Consider the following 17,489-nt stretch of genomic DNA (forward strand, 5'->3'; position numbering starts at 1 on the left):
CTTTATCTAATGGTTTCCTTGACTTTCCCTGACAGGGTTAGTTTGGAGTCCCAGGACTGAAAAGAAAGGGAATTTGTTGCTGAGAATTTCATCCATGGAAGCTCTGTGGAAGTTGGAAATAGGAAGAGAGGTGGGGGGTTAAATGTTGGCCCAATTAAAGAAGTGAGCTGTTAAGTTGGAAGGGCAAAACAGGCAGGAATGTGGAATAGTGGCAAGATGATTGTTAGCCTGACATGGTCAGATAGGATATGGAGGTGTGCAGATCAGCAGGCTGGCTGGTTTCAAGATAGAATCTCAGAAACACAGCCTGCATCCCTGGGGTTCCTCTAGTTCTCACGTTGTATATTCTTAAAGCCTTGTAATGAACCCAAAGATATTTTTCTGATCATCTTGATTATAAATTTAATTTAAATGCTGATTTCTATAGAAATTTGCTTGAGCTTTCTTTTTTTTTTTCTTTTGTGGCATGGTCTCCTACTAACTTTTTTGTTTTATTTTTAGAGAGAGGGAATATTAATTTGAATTTGTATATACAGAGCTGGATTAAAACCAAGCTGATTTTAACTGGCATCCTCAGAATGAAAGAGGTCAACTGGCAATAGGGCCCTTGTTATTAGATCACCAGCCAACTTATTGGCACCCTTGGTGGCTTTTTTGTTATCATGCCCATGGGTGCTAAAATATAGAGGATGTTAATATGAGGGAACATAAGAATTCGAAGTGTTCTAGGCACTTCATGTGAATATCTCCTAGTATCTTAGTCTTCTGAGCAGAGAACCCAGTGATGGTCTGTTAGCTGTATATCAAATGGTCTTTAGGTAATTTGGCAGTTTCAGAAGAAAAGTGATGAGACAGTTTTGTTCAATACATTTTAAAAGTTTGAAATGTAAAATATACCTATGATTTTTATGAAAATTATATTATCAATATTAGAGTCTTAAGGGTTATGCTTTTAAAACAAGGGGAATGTTGGTCAGTTTATCTTAATTAAGATTTGATTAACAAAGTTTGTTTCTCTAAGGTATTTTAATGTTATTAGTGAGTTAATGTATATTTGATTAAATTTGCTTTTGTTGTTACTATAGCATTGCATTATATTCCTACATAAAAATGGATCACTATCTCTAAAGTGGTTTATTTATGCCTAAAAAAGAGGTGAAATAGTAACATAAATTCCAGAACTCAGAATAAGGTCATAAATTTAAATAGTAAAGTGAATCCCAGTACAAATAGAGTAGGTGTTGGGACAAATGAATCAGCAAGTTTGATGATTTTGCATAAATAAACGAAAAAAGAGAAAGTACAAATAAAATGCATGATTAATATATGCAAATTTGATTTTATTATGTGGTTTTCTAATGCCTTGTGTGTTGTATGTTATGAAATTTTGTAAATTTTGTAGCAAGAAATCATTGAGGCCCTTGTATTATTTGCAAAGTATGGTAGCCACTTCAATAAACATTATTATTCTTTTTTTCTAGGGCAGAAGTAAATAATGCTTTTTGGGGGGAGTGAAATTGATGCATTTTGCAACTAAAGGGAGAGACAGGATCTAAATAACAGATACCTCATTCAGAGTTGGATGCATTATAATAAAATAGGTAAATGAGAGCCTGCCTAGCTTGTTGGTAAAGAGCATGGGCTACCTGGGCTCAAATCCCAGGTTTGTACTTACCAGCTGTGTGTACTTGGTCCATCGACCTCCTTTTTGTATGCCTCAGCTTCCTTATCTACATGGAGAGAATAGTGGTAATATGTACTACATAGGTTTGTTATGAGGATTATAGGCGGTAATATTTGTAAGCATTAGAACAGCAGCTGGCACATAGTAAATGCTATACAAGTATTAGTTAAGTAAATGAACTAGAACTAAAGGAAAATGTGTATTAGAGGGAAATGTTTTTATAAAGATGAGATTATGACTCATACAAATATAAATTGAATATTTATCAACAATTTTATTTAACTCTGGTTCAAAGGAGAATTTAAAGAACCACACGTATATACACAGTAAGGAACTCTGAAATGAATTTACAAATAAATGCAAATTGTCCATAGGAAAGTATCAGTTGCATTCAAGGGAACATAATTTATTTGCATTTCCACAGACAAGAACCATTTGCATTATTATCTGTTTTCTACAATTTACAGAATTATAAAATAGCTCAAAGACAAGGAAAGGTAGAGATCATTTGAGATGTAGAGATCATTGGCGATCCAGTACCTGGTGGTGATCTCCACTGAGCCAGAGCTCCAGGTGACTGTCAGCTGAAGCACAGTAGGGACAGATTTTTAACCTTAAGATTCCAAGTATACTCTCTGAAGCTGGGTTAGAGGTCCAGGCTTCTTTGTTAAAAAGGTGCTTATTGGGTTGGAAATCTTTCTTCCTGGCTCTTTATTTCAAGCAGAGATTCACTCCTGGGCTGGAAAGGCTTTTCCTGGCTCTTTGTAAGGCCTCTCTGTTCTCTCTCTTTATTTGATCTGCTTCTCCCATGGGGGCTTCTCAGTTCACTGAAACCCCTCCCTGCACTTGAGCCCCTGAAGACTATATGCTCTGCCATCACTGTCTACTTCCTTTCTTGCTGGCATGACTTTACTAAGGATAATTTGGAACTTCATTGGCTTCTTTGGGAAACAAGATTTCCTCAGACTGGATCCTCTAAGACCTCTCCCTTCTGGTCCTTCTTCCTCCTCTTAGACCTTGGATTTTCCCTTCAGTTCCATTTAAATCCTTTGATATATCCCTCTTCAAAACCCCTATCTTCTTCATCCCTCCTCTCCTGCTGCCAGACTTTTCTCTTCCTACTTAAGCTCCTCAGCTCATATAGTCACTTGAACTTTAGGCCCCCTGCTCCCAACTGGGGACTCTCAAGGAACTCAGGGGCCCCTGAAAGCTACTACTTGAGGCTCAAAAGGAAGAAAAGGTGATTGAAAACAGACTGGATGTTTTGTCCACTCAGAAAAGCTTTGGGGACAGCCAGGCAGCTGCTTGATGTCTCCTGTCAGTTTCTTACCTAAAGTTTAGTCCACAGCCTCAATAAGATTACATATCAGGGCAAATGAAAAATCTTGAAAGTCTCCTCCACAAATACCAGTAAAAAGCATTAGCCCTCGTATTGAACAGGTAACCTTAACTTGCTCCTTCTGCCAGAAACAAAATTTGGATAAAAATATCAAGGGGAGCAAAGACCAGAGTATATTACTATATTTACCTGACTCATGGCTAAAATTTTAGTGTGAAAGCTATAAGGTCTCTGTTTGCATCTGTCTGTATGTATGTTTACGTACATATGCATTTATGTGTATATGATATTTTTCTACTTTTGGATGGTGTTACCAAATTCATAAAATCCCATGAAGGAGCTCTATGCAAATTAGCTTAGAGATTAAATTAGCATTATATAAGTTAAATATTCCTAAAACTCCCAGAAATATAGAAACTAACCCAAAAACTTTTCAAGTTTACATGACTTGGGTAAACCTCTGGTAAATAAGACTAGTTTAATATTGTTGGTTTAAAAAAACAGGTATGTCTTCTGAGTTATCAGCAGTTAAGTATAATACAAGCATACATTTTTGTTGTACTTGGGTTTACTAGTCAAATAAGCTTATGTTATATCTACTAGATGTTTAAGATTATAAATATTATAAATTCAACCCAAGACCAAATATACAAGTAAAGATGTAGTAAAAATGAATTCCTTGTTATCCATGACTTCTTGTATATCAAGTGTAGCAGTAAAAGAAAATCCACGTGTTTAACTTTTTTAGGTTTTTGCTTTTGCAAACTTGCCTAACATGCATGTGCTGTAAAAATAGTTAACAGAGAGATAACTTGAGATGATGGTGAGCTTTGTTTTATGTCATATGTCTGCATAAAAATAGTTTCCAAAATCTTTTTAGTACCTTGTAACCCTAGACTTATGTTAAATTAAGTATAGATATTCATTATAAAAATCTAGGTTATTTCTAAGTAAAATAAACTACTGAAATACTAATTGCTGAACATAACTTTGTTTATATAGGTTGGCTTCTTTATTTTAATGTGATATAGAGAAGCTAAATGTATTTGAATCTGTTAATAAATGTCCTTTTGCCATATAAAAACACGTCTCTAGAAATTGAAAGATGGTAAATGTATAAAATTTGCTAGCCTGCTACAGAATGCTGGCATGTGACAATTTGCAATTTTCTACTTCTTAGTCTTCTCTGTAAAATAAAAATTAGTTAAAAATTATAATTAATGTATATAAATGAAACTACTAAAAATAATAAACAATAAGAGAAACAACTCTTTATGCAAGGTTTGTGAGGAATGAAGGATTTTCGTTGTTGTTGTTAAACAAAAAGAGAGTCATTTTATTCTAAATTGAGATCACTGCTTATTTCAGAACGAGAAAGAGAAAAAATATAGGAGAAAACCTGAATGGATATAGAGTTAAAGAAGGTTTGCAAAAGAGCTAATCTGTGATCAAATTAGCTAAGATTGAATGAATTTATTTGTTTTTTGTTTTTAAATGAGCCCAATAATGTACTGATGCAAAACTAGAGTTGGGTTTTTTCTCTCTGTTAAAGTAATGAAGTTTTCTTGGATTATTAGTCTGATCTTAATAAGAGATCATAAAAGGATTTTCTTTATCTTTTAAGTAATCTACTTAGGAACAAAGATTCTATGTCTTATCAAAATAATTTCCTTTGCTTTATGTTGTTTTTATTATGTTCCCCAAATCAAATCCTAAATGAAATCTTGAACTCTGAGATAGATATCTCCCAGAGGGTTCCTGGAAAATCTCAACAGATTTGTTTTTTCACCTTGTAAAGAAGGAAAGGTAAAAAAATAATTTGGTTTAAGGGGGCTTCCCTGGAGGTCCAGTGGTTAAGACTTCGCCTTCCAATGCAGGGGGTGTGGGTTCGATCCCTGGTCAGGGAGCTAAGATCCCACATGCCTCACGGCCAACAAAACCGACAGATAAAACAGAAGCAATATTGTAACAAATTCAAAAATGGTCCACATCAAAAAAAAAATCTTGGACTTCCCTGGCGGCGCAGTGGTTGAGAGTCCGCCTGCTGATGCAGGGGACGAGGGTTCGTGCCCCGGTCTGGGAGGATCCCACGTGCTGCGGAGTGGCTGAGCCCCTGAACCATGGCCGCTGGGCCTGCGCGTCCGGAGCCTGTGCTCTGCAACGGGAGAGGCCGCGGCAGTGAGAGGCCCACGTACCAAAAAAAAAAAAAAAAAAAAAATCTTAAAAAATTTTGATTTATTTGATATATTACATTACATGGGAAACATTGTCCAAAAAGAAATGATGCTTAAATTTCCCATGGTTATATTTGTGTGGGTAAAAATTTTTACTATATATAGTTCAGAAATTGTATGAAGTTCATAGAAATTTGCCAGTATCCTTTTTATCCATCTTATGTCCTGGTATAATTTTGTCAGTTATAATTCGAGTTATTTAAACATTGTATGTCATAGAAATAACCAGATTCCCTTGTTAGTTATATCATTTTTATAATAAACTCTCTTCAGATCTTTAACAATGACCATTTTTAAGTCTTTTATCATTCACAGATAATTTTTATTTTACTCTGATTCTTCCCTGAAAGCTCTTGCAGTCAGCTACAGGCAAGAGTGCTTTGTCTTCAACAAAAAGTGACTATTTCAGAGATCCATGGAAAGGACTATGGAAAGTACTCTAGGGTATAGGCTTCTAAAGACATTATTGCTTAAATAACTTAGAGACTGTACTGCTGGACCAAGTAAGGATTTCCAGAACTAATGGAGAAGCTGACTGGTTTAAACAAAACAAAACAAAACAAAAAAAATGCTAACCCAAGATCAAGCAGAACAAAAATCCATTACATGAAGAAGAAAAAAAAGAATATACTATAAAAAAATGTTTAATAGAACAGAATAGAGAATTCAGAAAGAGATCTCAGTATATAAGATTACTTAATGTAGTTGTTGTTTTAATGGAATAAAGAAAGTATGTGGATTTTTTTTTGTTGTTGTTGTTCCAACACATTAAATAACGCTGGGGGAAAGAAAGAAATCAGTTACATGGGACTGAATGAACTAATGATGAAGAATGATTATGATTTTTGTGGTTATTGATAAGGAACAATACTGGTTCTTTAATGTTTTAAGGAACCCCTTTTTATCTTTTCTCAAGCTCTCTGTAACTCATGACAATTTAGTTAATTATACTTTTGTAAACAGAAATGAAACATTTAGCTTTTCTCCCTACCTGATCTCTCTAGAATTCAGAAACTCTATTGAGTATTCTTATTTTCATGGCAGTGACTTTATTTGTATAGGTTCAATAAGAATCTGTCTTCCTTGTAACAGGACATAATTGGAAAAATTAGTTGTCTAGACTTTGGTTGGAATGTCATATTGTGAATGATAATCTCAAAGATATAGAATCTCATGTTATCAGATAGTTTTAAGGAACTAAGATTTGCATTATAGAGCCAATGCTTACAAAGCCCTTTTGGAGAAACCAGTCTGGTACCTGGTTTATAGAGTTCCCAGCCTTACAGATGAGTAAGGAAGGTCACTTCCTATCAAGCCCAGGAACCTTAGGATATTCTTGGAACCTTGAGAAGAGAGGAATTTACCCAAATATGTAGGTATTACAGGCTAAATCTGGTGGTGAGTTCTTAGATGTGCTTCCTAGCCTTGAGAGGCTTTGAAAAGTCTAATTTGAGATTCTTTATGAAAAGTTCCAGCAAAGCAAGCTTGAAAGGCCTAAGTGGTCAGTGACCGTTCTTGCTGCATTTATGTAAATAATCAGACCAAATCTAATGAGACCAGACTTATTTTGTAAACAAGAAAAAAATGGGGTGGGGGGGTGACTGTAGAGAGACATTTTAGGTTTCAGTGGAAAACTGTAGTGCACCCTTTTGGGTTATTAAATTCCAGTCTTGCTCATTGTCTTGCACATGTTGTCAATTTTCTAGTTTCCTCCAGTATCTGGCTACAGCTCTCCAAAATGTTTCCAATTTTTCTCCCCTCCTCCTTATTTGGCCTCATTGAGATCTAAAACTGCCCCTTTCTTGAAGCCCTGCTGGATGACCTGATATAAACTTCAAAGAAATCACCACAACAGATCATGTATGTACAACATTCATGCTTGCTATTGTGTGGGCCATTCAGAAAGTTTGCTGGAACACCTGATGCGATCACCAAGGACAGTGAAACTGCAAATGATGCTTCAAGCCCAACATGTAGATATCTTCTCAACTGTCTGCCCTCTGGACTCAGAAACTAGTTGTATAGTGTGCTCCAACCATTGATCTTTGTTTTTCTTTTTCTTTTCATGGGAATTTCCCTCATTAAATGCCTGACTGCTTGCACCAGAAATCCTCTACTACCAAGTCTCAACCAATGGTTCAGCTGGTCCTTAAAGGACAAAAGGCAACCTAATGAGAAATGGACTTACATTGTTCAAAGGAAGGAAGTCTCTCTTTCCTCAAATAAGAGCAGGGACTGACAAAGACTCTCTCCCTTAACTAAACTTTAGTCAGGTTCCACCAAACCCTTTTTTCAACTAGGCCCCATCCTTGCCAGACCTGCATTGTCCAATTTTAGCAAGAATCCTGCTAAATCTATTTAGAGAGACTTTCTCATCCTTGCTATCTGGTCACTCTCCATATCTAATAAAATTCTGCATCCCCCCTCATACCCTAGGTGATATCTGACCACCCTGGCTTGCCTTCAGCAAGAATTGTGTGTTTAACCAAAATCTTCCCTCACCCCCAAAGTTTTCTCTTAGTAATTTTCCTTCCACTGATCCCCACTCTGCTCCTTGGTTATAAATCCCCACTTGTCCTTGCTGTATTGGTAACTGAGCCCAGTTCTGTACTGAGATCTCTTTTCCCTTTTTGTGGTAGTTCTGGAAAAAAACTTTTTTTTTACAATATCAATAGGATACAATCTGGAAAAACAATTACTATCACATATGCACACTGACAGATATTTTAACTTTCAGCTGGATAAAGCCACTGATGTACAAAATGTGAATCAGTGCTTTGTGTACATATAGAATGTCTATGAGGGAGCAGTGCTTGACAGTTTTCTGTCCTATTTATCACTGAAAACCCAGGATATGGGAAAAGACACTTTGGGATCAGTGCTGGTGGAACACAGTTGTGTGAAAAGGAAGGTGGTACGTTGCTATTCAAGTAAAAGATGTGGCCTGTAATGATAATTTACATTGTTATATTTACAGAGAACACTTGGTGGTCAAAAATATGCCATTTGGTTTTGGTTTATTGTTGGAGGAAATACTGATAATTTTTAATACTATCAAATTGTAGTTTTTGAGTACATTTATGCCTTTTTGATATACCATGTGAGGAGTTGGACAGCAGGTAGGTATAAATCTGGCTCTGAGGAAAAAAGATGCTCATGTGAATTTTTAAAATGAAAGAGAGATAAAGATATTTCTTCATGATGCTAATAATTCTAATAAGACCATTTTGAGTAACTTACTTGAATGACATGTCATAGCAATATATTTATTTAATATGTTGAATTGTTTGAACCTTTAGGCTCAAAATGTCCCATTTTTAAAGTTTGAAGTTGAGAGATTATGATTTGTTTTAAGAAAACTGAACTGTGATATAAATGGTTTAAACTTTGATGCTTTCTAAAACAATTCTTTAACAATTTCTTTACTTCTGGAAAAAAATACATGATTTGTTGCCACATATGTTTAAAAGTCTTACATGACTATAAATGCAATATTACATACATAATGCTTCATAAGAAAATGAAGAAATACTTTTTAGAACTAAACGCAACTAGAGGATAGATCAGGAATCGATTTACTCTGTCTCCCAAGTTGAAACAGTCAATCTTTCTGCTTTCATTTGTGATATGTTTATCAATTTAATGCCTGATGGAGTTTTTTTTTTTTTTTTTTTTTTTGTGGTACGCGGTCCTCTCACTGTTGTGGCCTCTCCCGTTCCGGAGCACAGGCTCCGGACGTGCAGGCTCAGCGGCCATGGCTCATGGGCCTTGCCGCTCCGCGGCATGTGGGATCTTCCCAGACCCGGGCACGAACGCGTGTCCCCTGCATCGGCAGGCTGACTCTCAACCACTGCGCCACCAGGGAAGCCCCGATGGAGTTTTAAAACTCATCATCAGTGAGAAGTCTTTATAATTTCTAGGTTTACAGTAGTCCAGATATCCAGAATTTTCTGACAAAGCCACCAAATATTTATTATCATCCAACAACCTTTAATTGGGAATCAGGACTTTCTAATTTGGTAAAAGTAGTAAGAATAGAAATTGATTGGTCATGGAACTCAAGGTCTTCTTGCTCAAAGTCTTTGTCATTGGACCAGGCATTGACAGATTAGTAAGAGCACAAACAAAATACGATCTCTTTCACTGATAGGGAATAATAATAATAATAAATGTTGAAAATATTTAAAAACTATTGTGGTATTTCAGTATGGATGCTGAAATAATATTTGTCACCTCTGTAAAACCTTTGTAAAAAAAGGGGCATGTTTGTTGAGAGCTTACTCTGGACCAAACATTATTCTAAGTGTAATGAACTCATGTTAACTGTAAAGGAGACAGTAATTTATGAACTGAGGCATGGCGAAAATATATAACTTATCCAAGGTCACCCAGTTGTTAATTGGCAGAACCAAGAATTGAACAGTTAGTCTGGTGGTAAAGCCTGAACTCTTAGTCTTTACCTGACTCAGGGAAACAGCACTCTAGGGGTCCCTGAGGTGGTCAAGTCAGCTGTAAGTGTTTTCTATTTTGAGGTCTTCTAAAGTCTTTCTCTACTCTTTTAATGTACAATTCTCCCACATTATTCTTCTACTTATTATTATTACTACTACTGCTACTACCACCAATGAATAATTGATTAGAATCCTTTAAGGAGAAAAGTGATTGCAAAGAAGGGGATGCTTTGGAGGCAGAGAGAGGAAAGATCACTTTTATGGCCACAGGTCATTTCCTTCGTCTTGGCCATTTTTTTCTTTGGTTATCGGGGCCGAAGACAATTTAAGTGTCTTGTAACCTATCACCTCAAATCCCCTACATACCTCATTATTGCAAGCTCATTTACAGTGTCTTTGTGAATCAATAGCATTACCTTCCCCCTTGAAAGATTAAACTCATAGATCATGAGTTTAAAATTTTTAAATTTATAAATCATCTTTCCTAAAGTTATATTAAAAAGCTTTTTATGTATAGCATTTAATGTATTTTAAAACATTGATTTTATATAACTTCGTTGAATATATTTTAACATTATTATATGTTAAAGAATACATGAAAATTCAGATTTTAATACTCCTCAAAAACATTAAAAAATATGTCAGGTTTTAGAAGATAATGTTTTGGCTTGTTTTAAATATACCAGCTTTCTGGCTGTTGTGTGCAGGACAGAGCTTTTTCTCTTTTCAATCTAGCAGCGCCCTCTAGAGTGAAAGGTTTATAGAATTTGATAAAGGAGCAGTTTCACACTTTCAAATGTGCTTGATCCATACCATTATGAGGGACAGCTTATTAATTAGAAGTAGCAAAGAGCTGAACGTAAATTTTTTTTTTCTTAGTAAATATTCTTTTCAAGGATGCATTTTAGGTAATTAGAACAAAATAGAAGTAAGCTCGTTCATTGTAAAAATTTATTTTGTCTTGGTAGTTACACATCTTTTTCTCATCTTCTTGTGAAACCAGTGGTACATAATTATATCTTAAAATTGATATTTTTATAATATTAATAGTAAACATTGAACTTTTTGTTGACCTATATAACATGCCTAAATTTATTGAATGCCTATTATGTATGTGATACTGCATTTGTATTGGGGAATACACAACAAATAGAGAATAAGTCACACCCCTGGTACTTATACATTTATTTCCACTTGTCTAATGTATCCGAGTGTGACCCATATTGGCTCTTGTATTAAAATTGTCTTTATTAAATTAAATAAGAATATTACTATTAATATATATTCCTTCTTTATTACAGAAGAAAATACTCAGGAAACATCACAGGTGAAGAAAAGTTTGAGTGAAGAAGTTTCTCTCTATAGAGGTGACATCACATTGCTAGAGGTAGATGCTATAGTCAATGCTGGTGAGTAGTTGATTTTTTGTGATGTGTTCGTTATACTGTTACCCTAAAGCTGGGTTCGAGTCTTGGTGGGTGTCAGGCCAAAAGACACAACCAAGCCAAAGACTGGGAGAAGGAAGGACTTATTACTTGCAACAAGTAAGGAGAACACCAGGGATCTTTTCCAAAGCAGTGTCTCGCAGAACAGCAAAATTGGGGAAGTTTTAAGCTAAGGGTACTTGCGTACTCATGAAGGGACTTGAGTGGTGTATGTGTATTCATGAAGAGGCTTGAGCAGAGGAGAATTCAGAATAGAATTGGGGCAAAGGTCAACAGAGTCAAAGCTTTAGTTGATTGAAGTCAGAAAAGGTCGTCATCATCATTCCATCCTCCACCTTCATGGGGGCCTTAGTTCCTGCAGAACTCATACAGATTATTACATATATCCCTTGAGGAGGAGCTAGGAGTCTGTTTTATCGCTGAACTATTGTTTCTTGACTGCTTTTCCTTTGTTCTTGCATTCTTTCACTTCCCTTAAAATCATTAATTACTGAGACCTGTTCAAAGGCAAGCATTGTGGCCAGGCTTAGATCACAAAATGACTTAGGCCAAAAATGGCCTCTCTTACGTCAAGAAAGCCATGCCTGGTTCTCTTTCTCTGGGGACCCCCTGCCCTATCTGCTTATAATATGAGTATTTATTATTGAAAAATATTTTTTCATAAATAGGAATAGAGGTATTTTAGGAAAAAATATCCCTTCAGGAATAGAAATATCACGTATTTACCTTCTTCATTAAAAACATTGAAGGTTTATTTTGTGTATGTGATACAGTTAACGTGCTAACTCTACATGGTATCCATGCTAAGTTGAAACTAGGGTACTGGAACACTGGAAAAGTGACATTGTTGGCAGAAAGTTCTTCAGAAAGAACTTTAGCAGCTGTATTATAGTTGGTTTAATGCTTGAGTTAATAGTTGGCCAACATAGAAACAAGTTCATCAGACTTTTTCTTCTTTTGACTTTGTAAAGAGATGATTGATCTACAGAAGACAAAAGTAAAATATAAAGAAATTATTTCCGCAATTTCCAAACCTCAGTTGGTTGGTTTCAACTTTTCATGCTTGTTTTTAATGCTTTATTTTAATTATTTTAGTAATTAATGATCTTAAGTAATTTTTGTTTTCAAACATTGGGAGAATAACAGAGTTAACTTACGTTTAATTTTAGTTTATTTTATGGTGGTCTGTATATTCTATATATTTTATTATGTGGGTGTATGTCAAGAAATACGTAATAGTTGTGATTCTATAAAAATAAATATCAATAATAAGAGGATATTTAATTATTTCAGTTTGTGTTTTGTAAAGTTAGGCTCTTTGCAAGTTGAAAGTGTCAAAAACAAATCTAGACTTAGGTAAAAAGAAGAGGCTTTATTCAAAAAGATTATTATAATAAGGGGTCGAGGGTTATCTCAATAGGAAGAGGAGGAATATTGCAGTAGGAAGAACCACTTTGACCATGAGATCTATAAGCATCTCAGTTCAAGCAGAAAAGGGCTTTTCTTTTTCAGGGAGAAGTGAACAGGCTGGAATGAATTGGATGTGGGACAGTGGGATGAGAGGGTGGCATGACTGGACAGTTGATCAGGGAATGTTTTTCCTTGAGGCCAGCTGATTATTGGGAGGGAGTCTTTAAAGAGGGGTTGCTCACCTTCTATTGCTCAAGGGTGGCCCAAAGTTCAGGGGCTTGGAGGAAGGAGAGAAGCCTGAATAAATTTAGGTCAAGTCCAGTTAACAGGCATTGATCGACCAGAATGGTCAATGGGGACAAATAGTTCAGCTAATCATTTATGAGATAAACAATGGGAATTTGGAGTGTCTGTGTCTTGGTCTTGTCATAGGTTACAAGGGGTCATCGTGAGTTTTATCTAAGTTACATGGGGAAGAGTGGTTCTTTGCAGTAAGCTGTTTCCAGGAACACAAAGGGGGTGGGGGGTAATTTCTTGACAGTCTTTGCTTTCCAGGAGTACAGAATTCAGATGAAGTTCAACGTTGTCTCAGGTTTCCCTCTGGTGATTGAGTAAATTCACAAAAGATAGTAGGCCTTGGTAGGTGAACGGACAGGTCTCACGGAGAAGTGGAGCACTGTTCAGGATACAGCATAGTGTTGGCCAGCAGGAAGTGTGGAAGCCTGCTCAGCCTGTTCCTCTCTCGGAAGTGACTGTCGGTTCCTATGTGCTGTATCTGCTTTTCCGTAATTAGAGCTCAGTTTTTCTCTTTCTCTTCTTCTAATGCCTTTGTATTTCCTTCCTCCTCTGGGACCTCTGTAAACTGTAAACTCTTCATGAGAGAGCATGTGTCTGGGTCATTTAATCTGCACCCAATGTGAATCACTCCTTTTGGATACAATTCCATCCTCAGATCACCTCGTTCCTACAAGTCTCCCTTATATCTGGTCTCTATGGGCTGTTCATTTGTGGCTCTGGGTAAACAAGATGCTTTCTGTGATACGAGGGGCCTCAGGAGAAGACAGGCCCTTGGAAAGAGTCTCATCAACTCCTTTCCAGTACAGAGGTTTCATCGGATACTCTCGTAGTTAGTAAGTCATCAATGATTTATTTATTTATTTATTTTTGGCTGTGCCACGTGGCATGCAGGATCCTAGTTCGGCAGCCAGGGACCAAACCCGCACCCCCTGCAGTGGAAGTGCAGAGTCTTAACCACTGGACCACCAGGGAAGTCCCTACCAATGATTTATTTAGGAAGTTCCTGAAGTCTATAAACATATGAACTTTAATTTAAAACAATTAAAATTAATTAAAAACTATATATACATCACCAGCCTTCCTCTATATTGTAATTTCCAGCAATTGATCCCAGTTCTGCCCTACGGAGTATAATCAATGACATTTATTTCCTTCTTAAATACCTTAAGACCATTCTCATGAGTTTTCTCTTTCTTGTTATTAACATAACATTGAATTTGCCATGTTAGCATACTTCATAATATCAGTAATTACGGTTTTTCCTGAATTTTGTTAGCTGTATACCTGTTTATCTCCTCACTGCGGCTACAGACTAGTGTCTTTTTCACTTTTTGTGTCATCTCCCTAAGCAATGTCTTGTCCTTATGTTCTTAATAAACACCTGATACTATGTATTTATTAAATTGAAATACATGCAGTTGGATTTGTAGCACCCATAGCACATTCAGCACTGGGGACTTGACACAGTGAACACAATTTTGGCTCTGATTTTAAAAAAACGATTTATTTGATATTTTTCTGATCAATCAATAAAAATAATTTGGGGGGTAACTTTTAGCGAAATAAAATAAAATGGTGCTAAACAGGAAAACATCACTAACAGGAAAACATCCCATCACTATTTTGATTCTTTGTCCTTGCCTGTATGTGTAATTTTTCGTAGCTGTCACTTAGTGTACAGGGGTTTGATGAATTTATATAAAGGCAGGCAGCAACTTCCAAAAACCATTTGGCACCTTTAGCTTACTTCTCTGGCTGAGATAATTATAATTTGGCCATGTTCTACATCTCACAAGGACAACCTCATCAGGAAGTACTCAGGTAGATGGAAAAGAGATTCCAAATATACAGTGTAATGACTCTATTTTACAGCTTTCTGCGGTGCCGCTTGTTTGCCTGGTGTGTCGGGAGAGGAACAGCTGTTAACCTTTCAGGTGAACAAGGCAACATGGCAGTCAACTCCAGAGCTGCCTCTAGTGAGAGGGGAATGAGAGGCAATGTGCCCAGTCAAGGTGCCAAAGCAGCCCAGTCATCACTTTCTATCACTTGTAAAGCTCTCTTTCCATGTCCATATTGGACATGGGAACACCTGGTCTTAGTTGCTATTAATGAAATTATTTGATATTTAAAATTTTTTCCCAATAAAGTACTTTTTGAACTTTCTTAGAGTTCTTTAAATGTGACCCGGGATGAGCCTCCTATATATTATATTCTTCTCTGTAGGAAATAATGCATATTTTGTATATTTTAATAAAATAGATTTTGTAGGCAGTAGGGTACATAGGGAAGTAACACAAATTTTAGATTCAGGCAGACCAGGTTCCAATTCAGACTCTCGTACCCAGGGCCATTTTTTTGTTTAAACTTTTTATATTGAAATAATTATAGGCAATTGCAAAAATAGTACAAAGAGTCTTGTGTAAGTCCTGTAGCTATAGTTCAATATCAAAACCAGGTAATTGGCATTGGTGCATTGCTATTAACTAGCCTATTGACCTTATTCAAGTTTCAACATTTTTTAACCGGCGTTCGTGTGTTGTGTGTGTGTGTGTGTAGTTCTATGCAAGTTTATGCCGTGTATAGATGCTTGTAACCACCACCACCACCACGATCGAGAACTGTTCTATTATCATGAAAGAACTCCCTCGTGCTACCCTTTGTAGTGGCACCCACCTCCTTGCCCCCCACCCCGTTCTCCATCTCTATAGTTTTGTCATTTTAAGAATGTTATATAAATGGAATCATACAGCATGTAACCTTTTGAGACTGATTTTTTTTATTGAACATAAAGCCCTTGAGGTCCATTCAGGTTGTTGCATGTATCAGTAGTTCATTCCTTCTTATTGCTGAGTAATAAGTCTGTTGCATTGATATACCAAAGTTTGTTCAGCCATTCACCCACTGAAGGGCATTTGGGTTCTCATCAGTATTTTTCTGTAACCAATAGAGCTGCTGTAATGATTCAAGTACAGTTTTTTGTACGTAGCAGCTTATAAGATGATCTGTTGACTGTAACTAGGCCCTTGTATAATTTTGTAATAAGACTATTGGTCAGCGTTTTGGTCTTTGCTAGAGCTTGGGGAAGAATACATCCATTTAATTTATGGTTCAGTATTATATCATTAGAGACAATTTTAGTTGTACCACAATCACAGAAACATATTTTGTAGGAGATGTGATTTTTATTCATTTGTGGATTGTGGGCTGTATAATGGAAAAGTGGTTAACTTTCCAACTCTAATGGGTTGGCTTTGGCCAAAGGTGAATTCAGTTTGCCATAAAAAGGATTTTTGAAGTGGAAAGTGAGGAAAAGGTTTGTTTATTTTAGTTCTTCCGTTCCCCACCCCAACATGACAAGGAGAGATACATTTACATTGTAGTTAATCATAGAGGGCTTGATGTCAGATCAGTCATTATTTTAAATATGCCTCTTTAACTTCCTGGCCAAATGACCTTCAGTAAATTATTTAACCTTTCTGAGCCTTAGTTTATTCATTGGTACAATGGAGATAGTAATAGGGCCTACTTCATAGGGCTGTTGTGAAAATCAAAAGAGGTAATATATAGAAAGCACTTCACTCAGTGCCTAGCATATAGATACACTCAGTGCCTAGCATATAGATACACTCAGTAAACAGTAGCAGAATTATACTGCTTAGTTCTAATATCAGAAAAATGATTTTTTTTCTATCAGTGTCACAAGGTAAATTATGCATGTTCTTCAAGTCTTATGCACAGTTAGATATTTAACCAACTAAAAGGGTTTATCCTATATTCTACAGCTTTAGCTGTTATACTTACTTGAATTGTGTCCAAGAAAAGTTGTCCAATTCTGAGGCTTTATAATAAAAGCTGAGTTTCTGTAACATTGTTGGTAATTCATATGAACTAATGACAAAGGGAAATAATTGTTTTCATTTACTTTAGTGGTGTTTTTACTGCATTAGTTGTGAATGTCATAATCGTGACAAAAATTACGATAGTGACATGTGATTGGATAGATAACCATTTAATAGCTGGGTATAATTTAATTAATATAGAATATCTGAATATTTACATAGGCAAATCATGTAGTGAGACTTCATGTGATGGAAGAAATGTTACTTTATAAAAGTTTTTTTAAATAATCCCCTCTACTTGCTTAAAATAAATGTTATTTTAATGTGCTTTTTTCAGTAAAGCTGAAATAAAGCTTATTTGAAATTAGAGTTCAAATCATTGGGAAAATATTGGGTGGGCCAAAAAGTGCCTTCGGTTTTTTAAATAAAAATAAAAGCACCTTTTTTATTTTCACCAAGAACTTTATTGAACAAACGTATTCACCCTTTTGTTCCATTACCTTCTGCCATTTTTCAGGCAACTTCATGATTCCATCTTCCCAAAACTTTTTATGTTTTTGAGAAAAGAACTATTCCAGGTACCTTTTACAGTCTTCCAGGGAATTGAAATTTTTTCCATTAAGAGAATTTTTGTAAAGACCAGAATAAATGGAAATCTGAAGGTGCAATGTCTGGTGAATACGGCAGATGAATCCGAACTTCCCAGCTAAGCTCTAACGGTTTTTGCCTGGTCATCAAAGTAACATGCGGTCTTGTGTTATCCAGAAGGAAGATTATGCGTTTTCTGTTG

At 36.0% G+C, this 17,489-nt stretch overlaps 1 protein-coding gene across 1 annotated transcript in view; it reads left to right on the forward strand.

Annotated features, from left to right (window-relative positions):
• The window catches only part of MACROD2 (mono-ADP ribosylhydrolase 2), a 1,997,895-nt gene that overhangs the window by 74,744 nt on the left and 1,905,662 nt on the right, over positions 1-17,489 (forward strand). The window contains exon 3 of the mRNA XM_049699229.1: positions 11,010-11,117. Within this exon, the coding sequence (XP_049555186.1) occupies positions 11,010-11,117 (108 nt within the window). The remainder of the gene's footprint in view (positions 1-11,009; positions 11,118-17,489) is intronic.

This window comes from Orcinus orca, chromosome 16, assembly GCF_937001465.1.
Source record: "Orcinus orca chromosome 16, mOrcOrc1.1, whole genome shotgun sequence".
Lineage (NCBI taxonomy): Eukaryota > Metazoa > Chordata > Mammalia > Artiodactyla > Delphinidae > Orcinus > Orcinus orca.